This window comes from Rhinatrema bivittatum, chromosome 10, assembly GCF_901001135.1.
Source record: "Rhinatrema bivittatum chromosome 10, aRhiBiv1.1, whole genome shotgun sequence".
Taxonomy (NCBI): domain Eukaryota; kingdom Metazoa; phylum Chordata; class Amphibia; order Gymnophiona; family Rhinatrematidae; genus Rhinatrema; species Rhinatrema bivittatum.
In genome coordinates this window covers 80,930,819-80,949,856 of record NC_042624.1, presented here as the reverse complement: position 1 = coordinate 80,949,856, position 19,038 = coordinate 80,930,819, and the positions used below count along the sequence as shown (strand labels likewise).

Genomic DNA, 19,038 nt, shown 5'->3' with positions numbered 1-19,038 from the left:
GTCATTATGCTTTACTAAATGAGGTGGAAAGGTCTTAATGTTTATATAAATTCTAATAGAATTTTACCCTAATAAATGTCTTTGCGCAAGCACTCTAAGTATGTGAAAATAATTGTGCCTTATGCAAGTATAATTAGGCAGCTAGACACACCAGCGCACGTGTTGTGCTGCATAATGGCAACTTAAGGCATGGAGGAAGCAAAAGGCGAAGCCAGGTGCCTTCTAGAAGGGCTGCGCTCCAGGCTCACAGATAAGGATGCACCGAGAGCTAATCATGAAAAACTTTCTTTCAATGAGAAATGCAGTCTGACAACTGTTTAGAAAAAGTATTTAGTAGCATTCTAGACCATAAATTGAAAAACTAATTGAAAGCGGAAGTACACAAAATAGTAAGGGAAATAAGAGAGCTAATGTAACTGGAGGGAGTAACTGTTTTCTCAATCGCGTTGAGGTTAATAAAAAAAAAAAAAAAAAAAAAGCAGCTTCTCATCGCTGTATTCGTATTTTTTGACCATTTACTTACAGCTTTGGGATACATTAATCATAGCTATAGAAGGTTCTGATAATTTAGCATAAGTGCAATCAGTTTTGGTAACAGTCAGAAAATAAGGTCAAAGGGAGTGTCTTAAACTGCTATCGGTCTTGGTAAAGTAAGGGATTGTTGAGGTGCGGAGAAAGCGGATGGTTGTGTGTGTGGGAGGGGGAGGTATTAGTTGCTATTCCGGTTTGGAAATGCGGTTTCAAACATTGCTTTACAAAACTCGAATTATTTGGAACGCAATCTATAACATGCAATGAAATATTGAAAGCAACAGTAAGTCTACACTTCCATCTGGTCAACGTGAGTGTAGGTCTAGGACATAACCCACCAACTAAACCGTCTTTTGCCTATAGATACACAGATAGATATATTTTGTATATAGATAATACTAAACCAATTTAATTCAAAATGTGTCTATTATGGCTGGTGCTGGCCTTAGTAAAAACCGTTACACTGCATATGAACTATTGTCTGGCTATTATCTTGTGGTGCAATAAAAATATAATAATACAGACAAACTGTGTGTGTCACCTACAGAATATTTCTGGCCAGTTAGGTAGGTTTAAATTTGGTATATTTAATGTGTATATTTAATGTCTCTTCAGAAGTACACCGACAAATAATTGAAATTTCCTTTTACTTACCTTAACAGGTTTACATTGCAGTCATCTAAGTGAGAAATCAGGAACGTATACTTATTTGTAAATTTACAGTTAATGTTCACCAAATTTTTATGAAATTTGTTCAGGATTTTATTGCAATTTATTCAAGCATGTGCACCGTTTTCCAATATATCTCGAAAATACTCAAAGGGCAAACTATCCCCTATTTGACATTATATTTCTGGGAATACAGATTAGGCCTTCCTAGCTGCACTGGCATTTTACCCCTGGTTTCTGCTTTTCTAAGCAATAGTATTTATTTAAGTCTGCACTATCAAACCAGCTAATATGATCTAAGCACTTACAGTAGTCAGTACTTTAGTTATCTAATTACCATTGTCCCTATAGGACATTAACTTCCAAAGTTGGTTTGCAATGTATATAATTAGACTTTACAAAACCCGTAGAAAGGTGAAAGAGGGTAAAGGAAAGCATCAGATTTTGGTGCATTCTCTAAACACAAGTTTTTGCCTTTTCAGTAGACTGAGTTTAACGCGTCATCGCACGAAATTCACCCGCTCCGTTACCGCCTAAAACAATTATATTATAGTTTGCACAGTAGGGGCCAGATTTATCAAAGGGTTTTCCCATAGGCAGCCGATAAGTGAACTCCCTTGATAAATCAGGCGCTAGCAGCACAAGTGGCCCCTTCAGGAGCGAACGAAGGCCTGAATAATGCTGTGGGTGCCAGGCCTAATCTCCCAATCTCCATGAGAAAATACAAAAAAAAAAAAAAATATGAGAAAGACGTTTGCAGTCAGAAAATGCGCCACATGCAGGAGATAGACGAACCTCTAAACTCTAGTACAAGTCTGGATGGCAGTTGAATTTCTGGACCTGGGCAAGAATATTTAAGAAAAATTATAAGAGGGAGCAGGGAGAAGCTCTAGAAGGGCGAGATCTTTCGCTTCTTTCTGTTCCTCTAGAGTTAAATTTATGTAATCTTCAAACTGTTTGAGAAGTAAGTATACATCTAATTAAAAAAATGATTGAACGGGAACCAAAAGTAAATCAAATTATTTCACTTGAGTTGAGAGCATTTCTCTATTTTGTTTTTCTCTGAAATAACACTTAAAAGGGAAAAATAATGGTATTCGCAAAGCAGTGTAAAGAATATTTGCATAAGGATGGAAAGCAATTCCACAATTTTCCAGCTCCGCATTTTTCTTACTCCAAATATCCCCTTAATCCTTATAAAGAATAAGCAAGGAAAGATGGAGACCATTGGCTTAGTCTGTGAGGAAGAGGACAAAAGCAAACTCGAAGTAAACAAAACTTGATATTTAGATATGAGACAAATGACTGGCCAAGACTGAAAAAGAGAGTATCAAGTCTGTTCATTTCTTCAAAAGAAAAGAAATCATGGAAAGTTTTCTGAAATGGATTAAATATGTAGGTGGAATTGTCAAACTACAGAGTTTATTGAGTGTTCTCCGTGTTACATACGCATTCCTTAGAGAAACTTGAATGTACAGAGACACAGCGCAGCTTATTTTTTACCGTTTCCGTGACAGTCACCTCTCTGGATACAATTGTTGTATTAATAGAGCAGCGGTAAGAGCATCGTTTATCTTGTTATGTAAGTCAAGCGATAAGGATTCTTTGATAAAAAGGAACACAAAAAAAAAAATCAAGGATTTATTGAGGAAACGGCAGCGGTGGTTCTTTCCAATAATACATACAATGCTACACAGTGAATTCGTGCAGTATATCACCCCCAGGTGCTAAATAACAATACCTAAAACGTAAAAATGTAATCAGAATTGTTGTCGAACGTCTGAAATCTTTTTGCAGCAAAGTATTAGAGAACGTTAATATATTATTGAGCTCTTTCTAATTAAGCACTAAAGGGAATGAATCGAACTTGTTTACCACAATATTTAACGATTGTTAAAATGCAGGAGCTCCGCTTCCCTTTACCTAGGTTCACTAGTAAATGTTGATAATGTTTCAGGCTTCATCAATAAGGCGATAATAAAATGTAAACATTGGTTGCATGCATTAAAAGTTAATTAAACTTTATGAAACTACTTAATATCAGTCTTTTTGAAATAATTCCTTAAACATTTCATTCCGTACCTAATCAGTGTACATTTGTTTACTCTTGGCTTCCGTTGACTTTTTTTTTTTTTCATTACGGAGAGATATCGTCAATTTTTTCTTTTCCTACCAATTTCATAGAGCTGCTGAATTTATATTTTGGGCTTAAAACCAAACAAAAAAAAAAGGCTACAAGAATAAATCACCTTAAATACTCCCCTCTCACCAGCGCCCTTTCCAAGAAACCAGAGTAACTGGCCTGCTCGTTTCAGCGTCCTTGGGTCCTCCGGCGCTGCAATAGCCGCTCCAGTTACCAGTGAGGAGCTGTCTCTGGTGCTGCAGAAAGGCAAAAAGTAGCGGGAAAGTAAATAAACTCTGTAAAAAAAAAAAAAAATGAAAGTACGGAATAGGAGGAGGGTGTTCTACAAGTAGAATAAATTCAGACCAAATACAATGTAACGTCCTACTGAAATTAGACTGTTGTGAGTTTATTCAAATTGCAAGGTACATACAGTTTCTAGATGAAATGCTGCTGAAAAATGAGGATACCTATTTGTACAAAAAAAAAGTTAATTGCATTTGGTCAGCAGAAAAATCCAAATGCTTGCCGCAATTAAGATAGCGAGAAAAGGAGAAAAGAGCAATGAGAAGAATGAAATGGGACATACTTTAGGAAAAATACCTGTCAACTCACAAGATGGAAAAAATCCATACTTCAATGTATTTTTTTACGGAGACTTACCCCTTCTTTTGCTGTTAAAAATGGACACCAAAACTACCTAAAGCTGTAAAAAAAAAATATGTATATATCGTTTTCTCCTCCATGTTTGTGTACTGTTATTTATGTTATGCCTTTGCATTTTGTTTGGATCTTAGAAGGGACAGAAGGCGTGAAAAGCAGACTAGGTGGGAAGGACCGAGGCCTACTCTGGATCTCCTCGCTGTACGCAACAACACACTTCTGTGATTTCACTTCTGAAATTCTGATCCCAACAAGAAGATAAACCAATTTTCCCGTCCCCTGTCGTACACTGGATCCGAGTTAACCAAAGGATACTTTAATTTCCTTCACGTGAATTGTACAACTTCCCTTTAATATGCTTCATAAACAGGTAAATGACAAAATCGTTTTGAATGAGATTAGCTTCATCAGCTGTACTAAAAGAAAAAAAAAATCTTCAAAATCCAGCACTGTGTCAACAAACTTATTATTCAGAACCAAGCGTTTTAACAAAATGTTATGAAAAAGACATACTTAATTTGAATTCTGAAAAATTACAGTGAATTTCAGAAAATGTGATCAAAAGAAAAATGTAGGAGGATAATAAACTGCTTTACACTTAAGTTACTTGGAAAATCTTTATTTAAAATTCTTATAAGACCTGGGTTTGTTTGTTTTTTTTTCAATTCCTCACTTTTATCCTTTGGGTGAGGTAACCATATTGTACAAATACAAAGCTAAGAACCATAGCAATAATTTCCATTTCTTCATAAATGTTTTTCGCAACTGCCCGCTGTCATCTGGCTCCGCCTCTTTCACATCCCACACTTTGTTAAATGTGTGTTAACAAAAAAAAAAAAATACAATTGCAAGGAGATTGAGTTTTATTTCGCTGGATGTGAATGACTCTTTTGTCTCTGTCACTCCTTGATAGCAAACGCTCATAATTCATGAAAACACACGTATGAAAGTCCTTAGCGTGATACATTACTTCCTTGCAGCGTATCTATTTTTGAAGGTAATAAAAGACTGAAACAGCAACCACTCTGTAATCACCTAAACTTCAGTTGCCCAAAGTTGACCAATCTAAAATGTAATTGTTTTTAAAGAGCTAATTTCACATAAGGTTAATCTGAACACGGTAAAATCGTCTTATGTGGTGGGAGATTTGTAGCTTTTGACATATTTAGTACAATACTTTCCCAAAGCGCAAAGCCTGTTTTCATTAGTTTAAAAACACATGCATGGTTTTCTGAAGAAGTGATTTTATTTAGCCTAGAACATCATTTAACAACGGAATTTGTTTAGCACAAATTAGAGTATGAAATTAAATTGGAGGCACTGCTGGTGTAAAGTTAGAGAAAGCAAGCTGAGAACTTAACTTGAGAATATTTATCCACCAAAATGTTCAGGTTTTCTTAAATTACAGAATAGATATCTTATCAGACAGCTTATCTGTTACCTACCCAGAAAGACTTTTATTTAGTTTTTGCCATAATTGAATACACAAATTTCCTAATTTTCTACCAAATAAACCACCCACAATTTATTCAAAAGTTATTTTAGAATACACCTCCTATGTAGCTGATTATATATCTATATAGATAGATAGATAGATGTGTATGTATACATGTGTGTGTGTCTGTGTACAGACACACATGCACATACAATGTAGTTGTGTATCTTTCCATATATGTATCTATATTTCTACAAATGGATTGATATATCCTTATGGCTGCAGCTAAGAAAGTGCCACTTCAGTCTATTCTACCTAAAGTTTGTATTAGTTGTTGCTTATAATTTTTGGTGGGTTATATAAGTAAACAATATTTGGTTTAAAATATCGATTATAAAAAAAACTCTTCACAATAAAGACTGTTCTACTTTGGCTTCTTTTTAATTAATTGTTGAATATATTTCATTTTTCAGCCTACAGAAAAAAAAAAAAGTAATCTAGTTTTGCCAACAAGTTTCTTAATGTGTGAATAAAAGCCATCCTGATGTTTTAGGAATACATTGCTGAAATAAGATGCCCTACTCAAGAAACCAATGTATTTTATTTTATTTTGTAGATCTTAATTAATATAAATCTGCAGGAGCTGAGAAATAAGTGGCCTTGCTGTGTTTATCTTTGCGTTTGCCATAAGTCCCCAGCTCGGGATAATTGTCAGGGTCCGCTGTGACAAGGGCAGAAAATGAGGGAGGCGTTTCCGAGCCTTCTCTTCTCTTTTGTTAGACCAAGGCAGAGGTCAATATGGTTTTAACGCAAATTTATTAGCAGAGAAATCAGCAAACCATTCCCTAATTAGCAAAGCCCAAATAAATGTGCCCGGGGGCTCTTTCAGTGCAGAATAAAACCCACAATAAAGCATCAAGCTATCACAAACCTCAGAGGAGATGATAAGAAGGAATTGCATGAATCTTTTATATGTAATTGCTGTATATCTATCTAATTTCAAGAAAAAATATTGTATTCGACTTCAAAGGTCCGGGATTATTACTCTCAACAATGATAGCAACTGGCATGTGGAATCTAATAGTCAAACAGAAAATTAGTGTGAGACTAAATAATCTGCCGGCAGGATTTTTGCTGCATGCTGAGCAACGTCTTTCTAATTCTGTTTCTTGCTTGCCACCACACATTTCTTTTTAATTTTTACATTTGAATTGCATTTTTTATTCTAAGTCAGCTGATTACTTGATTTGACAGTCATTTTTGGTACCAAGTTTTAGAATCAGAAATGTTGCATTCTTAATTTTGGTCTTTCCCAGATGAATCCAAAATAATTGTAGGAATAATCTGCCATAGGGGGGGAAATAATGCTGAATATAGAGTATGTGTTTTAAAGAATGACATTGTTTCTGGGAGGGAGGATGAAAAATCTCTTTCTCCCATCCCCCACTTTTTCCTCGATCCTTCTTTGCTGTTCTCCTTTTTTTCTTGTTTCTCTGTCCTTTTTTTTTTTTTGTCCTTCCCTTCTTTGGTTTTGCCTATATAATTGCTCAGATTGAGCCGCCTCCCGCTTGCTGTCTGTCCTGTGAGCTTCTCTGCTGCTCTGGAACAGCTGCCAGGCTGGCAAGCACATTCCTGGTTCCCAGGCAGGCCACCCAACCTTGCAAACCATTCATGTTCCTCATGAACTTCTTAAATATTCAAAAAGAGAAAGGGGGGGGGGGGGGGGAACAGACAGCAGCCGACTGCTATCACTTGGAGCCACTGCAAAATTTTTAAATGTTTTCAAAAGCATAATACTTTTCCTTCCACTCTGCTGCACCAAGACCTTCAATCAACCTTTCGAAATAGATAGCCCATAAGACTATTAATTTAACCATCATCTCTTTCCAGCAAACAAAAAGTTGATTAACATAACATCTATAAAACTACCATCAACATTAAATATTTTTTAAGGAAACAAAGCAAAATGTTATTAAAAGGGTTTTTTTTTACTGCAATAATTTAAATTTACAGGATTTTTAAACCAGTGTCTATTTTACATTGTCATAAATGTTCTGTAGTAAAATTAGCTTACTTCGATTTCCGCAAGTGTTAAAAAAAAGATAAACTTTATTTGTTTTAATTTTCAGTCACAAAAAATCTATATCTTGTTATCTAAGCATTTATTTTACTGAATCAAAAAAAACATGAAAAGATCATGTTGCTACTAGGGTGTATATAAGTGAATTATTTTTGGACGACATATAATAAATATGATATAGCACTCAGTCTTTCAAATGTACATTTTTATATTAGGAGCATGCCACTTAAAAAAAAAAACAAAAACAAAAAAAAACAAAAAACAACGACAAAGGTCATGGGAAATCAGTGCAACGTTTCTCTCTGATTTAAAAGAATTTTATAGCACGCTATCCCCTCTCCGGTTTTGGACTGTTCGTTTGTCTCGCTCCGTCTCTAGCGCTTGCCGGCCTCTTTTGAGGAAAGAAGCTTAAGATCAAGGGTAGGGTCTGAGACGGTAGCTGAGTGAGGACAGTCCCCTCTTGGCCTATCGGTCGAGAGTGGGGACCTGTACAATACTGGGGAAATAGCGCTCTGCCACCCGACCCCCATTTGGTACACGAATCCGTTCGGAACCTAGCCAAACTGCGGGATTACACCTCCTTAAAAAAAAAACAAAAAAAAAAACCCCCCAAAAAAATCTTTCTCCCTGTTTGTGCTACTCTGGCTTTCCTTAATTCCCTAAATCATTTGGTGCAATAACTTGAGGTTTCTTTTCCACTTACTGGTTAACTCTGGGCTGGCGATTCTAGAGTCCCTGCTCTCATTAACTGCTGGGTGTCCTTTCCGTCGGTGGCTATTAGAAGCCCCTCTCCGCTTCTCTCACACAAGTTAGCTCCTTTTAATTCTTCTTCCTTTGATGTTTTTTTGTTTTGTTTTTTGTTTTGTTGTTGTTCTGGTTGCCGGAGTTTGGTTGCTGGAAGAGTGAAAGGTGGTACTGGGAGTGCTGCTTTTTTTTTTTGTTTGTTTGTTTGTTTTCACCGTGGGTGAGGGGTGCCTGGGATGGCGTTGCCCAGGGGGTTGAGGGCCGGCTGCCCCCCGGGTCCCAGGCCGTGGATGAGGACCCGGGGCACCAGGGGTCGCTGGAGCTGCGGGTGAGGGGCAGGGGGAGTCCGGTACATGCTGCTGTACATGGCGGCGGCGGCCGCGGCCGCCGTGGTACTGTCCATGCTGCTCAGCAGGCTGGGGTGGTAGAAGTAGGGGGAGGGGAACATCCTCTGCAGGGCCGAATAATTTCCAGCCTCGGCCAACAACTCCAGGCCCACGGCAGTCTGCCGCTTCCACTTGGTCCTGCCACAAGGAAAGGAAACACAGGCTTAATACAAAACTCCGCCGGAGACAGACACAAATACATGGAGATTAATTAACGTACTTTTCGTTTCTGTTAGTATCATGGGTGTGTGTGTGTGAGTGTGGCTCATCTTCTTCTTCTAATAGAGAATACTGTTTCTGCTCTACTTGAAAACATGCCCTTCCCTGGGGTATCGCCATCTCGGCCTCTCGGTCCCTTTTCCAGCTATAATTTGAGAGCGTGGCTGCCCATTCTGTAACAGCAGAATAATATCCCCCCCCCCCCCCCTGCATTTCTCTCTCCGAGGAGGAGGAGGGGGGGTTGTAATGCTTACCAGAGAAAACTCCGCACAGGAAAGCTGTAACTTCCCTGGCATTTTTTTAAACGTTCTTCTCCCTCTATACCCTGACTTCCTGCAGTGTCACAGAAATGATGTGCTGATGACAGGGCTTTTATACACCGTAACAAGACAGATGTGAAGTCTGCTCCTATCTCCTCCAATGTGTGAGAAGACAGAGGGCGAGAAAGGATCTCTTAGATCATTGAAGGTAGCAAGAAACACACACACACACACAAAAAAAGGAAATTTAAAGACATTTTCCCCAAGAAGTTTTCTACCATCATTGAATCTCTTCAAAAACCTCATCAGAGTTCAAGAAAAATCGTCAAAACACATGCATGGCTACGTTTCCCCCGTCTTGGCATTCATAACATGGTTTTATCATGTCAGATAAACAGTTTGCCACTTCCTTTTGTCCTCGGTTTGAGGACTCCGCCAGCCTTGGGACAAGCCTGTGCAAAGACTTACGGCCACCCCAGCAAAAAAAATTAATAACCAAAACACGGCGTGCTGTTTACATTGCATTCAAATGACACTAATGTTTTCCGACAGAATTAGGGTGGCTGGAACCGTATGTAATGAGACAGAAAATTATGTCAAAAATGACAACTGGACGTAGTTCCCAAACCGCGTCATCTGCGGTTCCATCACAATTAAAATTCACTATCTCTACTTCAATTGTAGCAAATGAAGACTGGTAGACTTTTTTTTTTTTTACCTAAGAACTGCATTTGATAATAACTTTCTAGTAAAAATTAGAAAAGTAAGCTAGAAAAGCAGCCACGTCTAATTGAATTAGAAAGCCATGCCAAGAGCAACGCTGCATAATTACACCGACGTGGGATTGCTTACCATTGCTTTGTTGGCACACAGGAATAGTTTATCTGTCCCTAGTTTTGTCATCAAAACGTGCACATTACTTATCCATGTGTGTGTTGATTTTGATTTTTTTTCCCCCTCGAATACTCTATTAATTATGTAGCTATTTGTATGCTTCCTGTACGCACTGACTAAATGGTCTGTATATGAAGTGAATCTTAAAATGGGCTCAATCACCATCTTTTTACCTATCCTGATCCTTTCTTGCGAGCCTATATTTTAGCAAAACCGTTTGTTCATTTCACAAAACTAATTCTGAAAAAAATGAACCCCGATACAATTAACTTAAATCTGGACAGAACCCCTTTACCTTTTTCGTTTCAAACAAGTTTTTCACTACTAAACCTTGCTTCCTTTGCTATGAAAATGGAACAAAACACGTGTTTATATTATCATGGTGATCAAGCAATCATCTTTAACTAGTGTATACTGCATCTATTGTTTTATTACCCATTTCTTAGAAGGCAATATATAAGTTCCGTTTATTTTCTAGTCTAAACAACCTATTCTATACATTGAATGAATACTTCCCCTATGATGCCAAGTGTGATACTAGTGTGTTATTTTGTCTGTTTTGGGTTTGATGAGCAAGTTTCCGTGTAGGCTCCGGGTAAGATGGGTATGCATATGTGTGTTATTAATCTGGGCGCTTTCCTGCCTACCTTGCGGCCCCTTACCTCCTGTTCTGGTACCAGGTCTTGACCTGGGTGTCGGTTAAGTTGAGCGCCGCTGCCAGGTCCATGCGGTCCTGCACGCTCAGGTATTTCTGGCGCTCGAAGCTGCGCTCCAGCTGATTCAGCTGATGGTCCGAGAAGGCCGTTCTCGCCTTGCGAGGTTTCTTGGCTCGGACAGGAGGACTTTCCCGGCTACTCGTAATCTCCCGATCGCCTTCTTCTTTCGTGCCTAAACAGCCAAATAACCCACAGCTGCAATTTAAGCAACTCACAAGATCGCAACCTGCCAGAAACTTATCCAGAAAACACCTCCCGAGCTGAACCAAAATTCCAAAAGACTTCGGTACATGACTCTCATGGCCTACTGCAGCTATAAACAACGGTGAAGTTCTTAAAATAAATAAGTGACATTTTGGCAACAAACAAATGAAATTAATTTATATTTTACATAGAGAGCTTCTGAAACTTTAAAAAGGGAGAAAGACAGGTCAGAATAAATCCACAAAACATTTTGTTTTGCCTAATATTTTAATGCTTATTTATTTTTTACTTTATTTTATTTTTTGTAATTTGGGTTTTATTTCTTTTGGCAACTGCAAATGAGAAATATGAAACTAAAGCGAGCGTATGGGGGTAGGTTTAATACTTCAGAAAGGCTGTGTCGCCCAGGCACAAAGCAGAGCTCGGATTGCTGAGCACGTCCAGGTGACAGCGCTAAGATTTCCGGATTCTATTTGTCAACTTTGGTTTCTTGCTGAAATGCTGGGAAATCAATATGTCAATCCATCTCTGTTTGTACCAGTTTTGCAGCGCTCCTTGATCTTCCCTGCAGGAAGAACAATAATCTCTCTAATTGACCCACTGGGGAGGTTGCCGCACAAAAAAAAAAAAAAAAAAATCGCCGGACCAGACTGTACATCTGTTTTGCGCACTGTTATGCTAATGCTAAAATACCAAAATGAATCGTAAACATGACAGTCTCTATTATTCTTTGTACGTTTCCAAACATGGGACAAATTTAAACGCATGCACACATACACACACGCACTCACACAGGTCTACAGTGGCTGCACACCTCAAAGTATCCCTCAGTGAAAAGCTTCCACGGTTAAAGAACTGACATTTCCAACAACGTTCCCCCCCCCCCCCAAAAAAAATATATATTATTGTCAAATCTTCCATGTGCATTTCAGATTTGAAAATAACACAAGTGTGCTAAATTAGAACAATAAAAGCAACATATTTTTACAATATTTAAAAAAATCTACTGCTTATTGTTATGAGGCTGAAAATCACTGGGGGTAATTTTTCGAATTAATTATAATTCCTGATTATAGAAAATATTATAGAAAAGAGCATTTAGAAATATGGAAATACTTTTCACATTTTTTAAATGCATACAAGGCAAAACGTATATCTTTCATAACATATAGTTTATTTTCGCTCAAAAACCGTTTAAATAAAATAAAATCAACACTGCTCTTCAACTGAAAAAAAAAATCACCCAGAGCAAGACAATGACCTGTATTTTTTCAAATCCAAATTTTTAAATTATCTTACATTTTATTGACAACAGTGGGAGTCCTGCTATGGTATGTATCACCTATTTAATCCTTAAACTGGTAACTGCTGAGGTGATAATAATGGTGATAATGCATATTATCAAGTCTAAATGAAAGTAATAGAACTAGAGTGGGGTAATAATAATAATAATTATTATGTGGTGACTGTGGTTACTGCTTGGAATTTAGAAAAGGAAGAAGTAATATACTGACGGGAGAATAGATAGATCTCTATATCTATTCACAGGCACTCATCTTTTATGTCTATAAGGACTCCACCGAGTATATATAACGTGTTATATAGATATAGATGGGCGGACACACACTCACAGCCACAAATTCAGGAAATCTATATTGCGGAGGACTCACCATGGCCCTTGATATCTGTGTGCACCTCCTCCCGTCCTCTCTCCACCTTACTCTTACTGTCCTGCAGCTCTTGCTCCAACTTGGGCCGGAAGCTCTCTGTCGCCCCGTTGCCCTCAGATTTTGGGGTGTGATGTGGAGAGGACACGCTGGTGCTGTAAGGGGCACAAGCCGCCAGCGGTTTGCTGTCGCCCAAAATATCTTTAATTAAAAAAGAAGACGTGGAAGTCCTGGGGGCAGAGCCGGCTGAACCCAGCTGTGGTTGCTGTGGCGGGGACTGCTGTAAACTTTGCTGCTGCTGCTGCTGCTGCTGCGATTGGCTATGGTGGTGGTGGTGGTGGTGATGGTGATGGCCCTGTTGGATGCTGTCCTGGATCAGGTGCGGCTCCGGGGGCTCCAGAGTGACGGAGATGGGCGACGAAGGGGCGCTCCCCACAGTGTCTATGTCCGAGCAGGGCGACAGGGGCCCCTGGCCCCGGAAATCCGCCGGCCTGGCCTCGCCGTGCTGCCGGTAGTCTGTGCTCAGCATGCCGGGGCTGCCGGAGCCGGAGAGGATCGTGTCTATCCCGAAGCTGGAGCCTTCCATAGAGCTCATGCCTGGGCGCGCGCCTTCATGGTCCCGCCCGCAGGCCGGCGTGGGCAAAGCTCGAGGGCAGCGCTGGCTGCAAATAAAGGCAGGGGAATAGGTGAGGGAATCGAAGCTAAAGCAACACAGGGACTTCAAAACAAACAGGGAAGAAAAAAAAAACAAAAAAAAGAGGAGGCGAACTATTGCAATGGATGGCGCGAAGTGGTCGCCAGCTCCCGCAGCCAAGTGTCCTTCACCTGGGCGCAACTCGCGGGAGAGGACGGGAAAGTTCCCGGGGCGACGAACGAAAAGGGGGAAGAAGGGGGGAGGGGAGGGGCGGGGAGGAAGGATGCTGGAGGCGCGCGCGCTCGCACGTGCCGGCTCCTGCCCGCAGCCCGTCCGCTAGTTACTGGAGCTCGAGGGGCCGGGCTGCCTGCCCCCGCCACAACTTCATCTTTCGCTACCGAGCCCACAGCTCGCCACCTCGCCGGGCTCCTGCTGTTGCCACCGCCGCCGGAGTTGTGGCAACTTTTTTCTTTTTTTTTCCTTCTCCGGCAAGGCTGAGGTGTGGAGAAACGACGCGCCGCTGACTCCTGGGCTGCCACCGCGCTCTTTCCCTTGTAATCCTCCCCACCCGCCCGGCTCCAGCCACTTCCTCCCGTGACGTCACGGCCAGGGTCCGCAGACTCCCCTTTCCCTCTCCCCGCTCTAACCTTTAGCGGACTGGGCCCGGATCGGCTGCAATTGGTCCCTTCTGCCGCCGAGATTGACGCCGTGCCCCAGCAGCCAATGGGAAGAGGACGCCTGCGGAGTGGGGACAGTTTTTTCCACACCTGCTTTTTGCAATCCGGACTCTTATTTTTTTCAAATACCTCCTTTGCCGCTAATCTCAAAAAAAAAATATGAAGAGAGAAAGAAACAAAGAAAAAAGGTAGTAATTGTGCTATTATCTTAAAGGAAGAGCCAGGATTAATAAAAATTAAAAAAAAGTATCCAATGATGACGGGACAGGAACACAATGTACATTGTATGTATAAATACAGAATACTAAATTCCATTATTCAGTGTAGTATTCATAGACGAAGCCTTCAGTTGTTTGATCTTTCGCGCATAAAAATATCTTTAAATGAGCACATTTGGGGTATATTTAAAACTTGTTTGTGTTATGGAAACAATAACATTCCACTCGAATAAAATAAGTAAATTACGAGCATGAAAATAAGCAAATTGGAAGAAAATATTTTTAACACATGCATATCTATATATATAATCTATATCTATATATATTCTTCATACGCTATAAATGTATGTTTATATAAACAAGAATCCAAAGCAGAATTTAAGCGCTATAGTTTGCCTGAATTAATTAGCCCATCTGAACTCTCTCATTCTTTTATTTTAGAGTCCCTCTTCCAGTAGAAATAGTTATTGCCGATTCCTCCGGGAGTGAGAAATGATTCCACTGGTTCTTTGGAGGGTAGCAACTTGTGTTAATTTCTCTAGGACGACTCCAACCTGTCTCTTGTTGAATGTCAGAGTAATGGGAAGTGCCAGTGACAAGCCGGCGTATTACTCCTGATTAAGTACTGTGTTCAACCTAATTAGCAGAGTAATTATAAGGTGCTAATGAATGATTCAAAGTTCTTTGAGTTACATTTTACTTCGAATTACCATTTTAAGGACCCTATGAATCTAAAGTATACCATGACAGCCTCGCTTTCATGTCAGCTTGCAGAATATATTTCTTAACTCGCATATTGGCAATTAAAGTCTTCAAGCCTTTTGACTAAGTTATATATTTAATAAATATAGACGATCATTTTTTTCTAATTAAACTAGAACATATTATGATAGATAGATTTTTAAAATACCGAGCATAAATTACGTTGAATTTAATTGATGAAATCCGCCTATTTAAAGCGTGTAATTTCACTGAAAAATGAGGGACTATAAGGTACTTGGGTACAGCTCGGCTGATCTAGATGGATAGGATGCGAGAAGATTGTGGGTAGGGAGAAAACACATGCATCTAACATGCGTTAATAGCAGTACATGATAGAGATGACAGATATTAGTTACAAAGGATGACGAGAGCGGAATAATTGAGAATCATACAATCAAGTGCTGTACCTGAGTTAGGGCTGTGCTGATCTTCTTTGCGGATAGGTGCCTGTAGAGAGATCTCTGCTTTTGTCGATACTGAAACAGATTTGCCGTGATGGTTCTTAACTGCTAGCTGAAAGCATCCTCTTGTTTTGACTGCCCCATCACAGCAAGCCCCTCTTTAATAGCGTACTGCCTAAGTCCAGTTGAGCCTCACATATTGTGCTTAGTAATGGATTGTTGCCTTATGTTTATGGATCTATAGGGATACAGATCTATAAATATAGATATAGTAATCTTTAACATTTAGCAATGCCATTTTTTTTTGCATAGAATAAAGTAAAAATAAAGTGCTTTAATGAGGGAAGCACTTCTTTATGGTATGTGGTTTCTAGACAATTTTAAATTCTTACAAAATGCTAAAAGATGCCACTTGAGGCCGGAGGAGGGATGGGGGGCGCGATTGATATTCTTTTTGAAATTATTCCCCCCCCCCAAAAAAAATGGCTGCATTACAAATTGTAAAAGGATTAATTTTAGCATGGAAAATATATATAACTGAACAGAAAGCACCATCAGAAATCAATTATTCTAATTTTAGTATAAATAATTCATTACGGATTTTTTTTTGTTTTGTTTTTGTTTTCCTTTTTCTTCTGTCGGCAAAATGACTTCACAGTGCAAGTGCCTGCAGCAGAAACTGAGCTGCTAAAAACCAGAAATTAAACTGACCATATGCGCCTAAATGTAACGTTCTCCATAAAGAAGATTAAAACTTGAGCTACGGTTGATTAAGAAACTATGGCGAAACGTATGTATTCTGTTAGCAACATCTTCTGTGTATTTCGGAAGCTGCATCTGCAAGGCTTGAAAAAAGATCATATTATTCTGTAAATGTTTGTTAATTAAAATTCAGTGAAAGAGGAATCTTAAATCATTTGACATTTCCAGAAGCCTTACATCTGTATCTTCTGCGAAGTATATTAAAAGCAAAGCAAATCTTAGAAATTAGTTATTAACGGTATGTAAGCGGGATTTTCTCTTAAATTATAGATATCAAAACGCTCTTAGGCAATATTTGTCTTGACAATACAATTGGCAACACATTGGAATTGCTAAAATGAATTACTTTAGATTGTTTTGGGAAAAACCTGAATGGCAAAAAAAACATGGAAAGTCAAACACCATGTTTACTATTTTAGATCAATAAAACCAAGGTCGAATTTTCTGTAAAGTATGTAATATTTTTATTTTATTCTGAAGTATAGCAACAATCCAGGGGAACAATATAAGCGAAGCCATACTTTTTTTGCCCCCTTTTCTTTCCAGTTGGTCAGGAGGCTCTAAAATTGTGCTCCTTTTAATTTCTGGTTTGTCTGGCATTCCAGCACCTAGTTGTCTGTTTGTACTATAGGATCTGTAAGCATCGGACAAAGTTTTAGTGGTCGAGGAGAAAGTTTTAGTTTATCCGCTATCAAATTATCCGCAGCACATCTGTATTTCTGTGTAACTGTCAACTTTCCTACACAGTATTTATTGACTAAACAGTTAGGAAACATAAAGATGGTTGAACACTCCCTAGCTAATGTAACACGTTTTCTTGTGTAAAATACTTATGCTTTTAATAAGCGGTGTCTTTTTTTTTTTTTTTTTGCTTTCCTACAGGTTTTTTTGGTTTTTTTTTTCGGAAGCAGTTGCTCGTCTTTAATTTAAGCTGAACTGCGACGATCCTGGTAAGCTGAACTGCGACGATCCTGGTAAGCTCCGATTTGCTGTGTCTCTCTATTCACATTTAAATACTTAAGCGTCCAGTTATTGAAACGACACAATCGTGGTAAAGGTAAGTTTTCGCCTTGCTCCACAAGGCGGCGATGCACGCAAACAGGCTTTTTGTCTGAGAAAATACATTGGATCTTTGCACAGTAAGTGCTAGTGTATGGCTCTTGGGGATGTTTCCTGTAAGCTGTTTTTCCCCTTACAGTCCGTCAGCCAATAATTGAACTACTAAAGAGAATTGGATTTGAGTTCAGACTTTTTTTTTTTTGTACATATTGACGGAGATTATGGAAACGATTGTGATTCTGAAACATACTTTAGGAAATATAGACTGTATATAATAAGTGACTGACATTCTAAACTTTTATTCTATATAGTATTCCCCCTTCTCCCTCCCCCCTTCTTCCTGGAAGTTTATTATAGGTATGCAGAACCAAAAAAACAAACAAACAGTATTTTACATTCCAACATGCCCCTTATTCCCTTACTTAAAAGGAACACTTACAATTCATATCAAGTTTTGGATACATTTTAAAAACAATCCTTTAACTAAAATCATTATTATGTTTTATAATGCCTCTCTTTATTTTCACCACATTGGGTGATTAGTGAAGTTTTTGTTATAACCTAAACGTTCTCTTTTTAGACTCTGTCTTCTTATCTTGCCTGATTTCCCCTGGTGATGTCACAATTCAGCATTGACTGGAGACCTTTGTGATGTTACACACACTAGAAATACAACACCGGAGGGCTCAGTCTGGTGGACAGGACTAAAAGCCAGAGCCTAGAGGCTGACAGCATCTCCTTTGTGATTTGCCTCTGCGACGTGCGGAAAAAGCTTGCAGTTCGCGAGTAACAGCCGTGCTTTCCATATTGTGGGTTTTAACTTTTCCAGAAACAACAACAGATTGCCGTACTCATTCATTAACTTCAGCGCTCTTCAAGCCAGCGCTAGGGCTACATTTTCCGTCGCTGCTCAGGAGCGCAAATCATTCGGCTGGAAGCAGCTGCACTCCAGGGATACGAGAAAGAATCACAGCGCAATTCATGCGCTATTTGGAGAGAGCTGGGCGTGACTGCATCCGGCATCAAGGTTTGCCCTCCAGCTGGTTAGTTCATCGTCATACTATTATATTAAAAACATTGGGCAGTTTCGTTTCTCTGCGGAATTTAAGGCACAAGCAGCGCTATTGGCCTTCACTTAAAAAGAAAGTGCTATTTTCAACGCTGAAGGCAATAACAGTGACAGAGTCATAAGCCCTTAGCTCTGGCCTTACCACTTTGTAAATCAATCTCTGTCTCATGTAGTTGGCTAAGCCTTAATGTTACCAGTTTTTGAATGGAATTCAACTTCCTACACATATTTAAACACATTTTCTACCCAACGTTTTGTTACACTTTGCAAAATGCATTCTCTATCAAGAAGACAAAAACTGTCATTCTACTGGTTCTCTTCTGAACTGCTTTGGAAATAGGAATGTGCAAGCATATAGGATGACGACATCGTGTGCAGGAGTCTCTTTCACGTTTAAGAGAGGCATTTGTTCCAGATAAGCGTTGTAATTAAACTAGAGAAGAAATTTAGTTCAAATACTGCAAATTAGGGACTTGCAAGGAGTGCACATTAATAAAGTTATTTCTGTCCCATCTCCTCTAATACTTTCCATGTCCATACAATTGACCATGTTTTAACAGTACAGAGGATGATTTTCAATCATTTTGAAAATTGCCTCCATAATTTGCCCACAGCATCCCTTCCCATTTCCCATGAACAAAACAATTATATACCTGATTATGTCATGATATAAAGGGTCTGTTATACTAAGAGGTCACTTTTCCACAGCACCTGAATACTTGACCTAGAAGGCCCGATTTTGGCCACCTATGCTAAGGTGAATTTTCAGCCTAATCTACTACCTGATTCACTAAGGCTTTTCTCTCATTCTGGGGCGGATTTTCTAAATTTGCAGAATTTAGAAAATCCGGTGGTAACAGGGGGCA

The 19,038-nt window shown here is 39.2% G+C and overlaps 1 protein-coding gene and 1 long non-coding RNA gene across 2 annotated transcripts in view; one reads left to right on the top strand and one right to left on the bottom strand.

Annotated features, from left to right (window-relative positions):
* Positions 1-8,455: 8,455 nt before the first annotated feature.
* BARHL2 (BarH like homeobox 2) lies at positions 8,456-13,185 on the bottom strand. Its single transcript, XM_029618811.1, has 3 exons — positions 12,594-13,185; positions 10,666-10,891; positions 8,456-8,768 (listed from the first exon to the last, which is right to left on the bottom strand). Exons 1-3 carry the CDS (start codon positions 13,183-13,185, stop codon positions 8,456-8,458), a joined length of 1,131 nt encoding a protein of 376 aa, XP_029474671.1.
* Positions 13,186-17,808: 4,623 nt separating this feature from the next.
* LOC115100453 overlaps positions 17,809-19,038 on the top strand; it is a 37,426-nt gene continuing 36,196 nt past the window's right edge. Inside the window, exon 1 of the long non-coding RNA XR_003859073.1 lies at positions 17,809-18,146. This is a non-coding gene — a long non-coding RNA (uncharacterized LOC115100453). The remainder of the gene's footprint in view (positions 18,147-19,038) is intronic.

Coding starts and splice junctions, on each gene's coding strand:
- BARHL2 (XM_029618811.1), bottom strand. CDS start 13,185: ATGAGCTCTATGGAAGGCTCCAGCTTCGGGATAGACACGATCCTCTCC. Junction 10,892..12,593: donor CACAGATATCAAGGGCCATG/GTGAGTCCTCCG, acceptor TTGGCTGTTTAG/GCACGAAAGAAGAAGGCGAT. Junction 8,769..10,665: donor ACCTGGTACCAGAACAGGAG/GTAAGGGGCCGC, acceptor TCCTTGTGGCAG/GACCAAGTGGAAGCGGCAGA.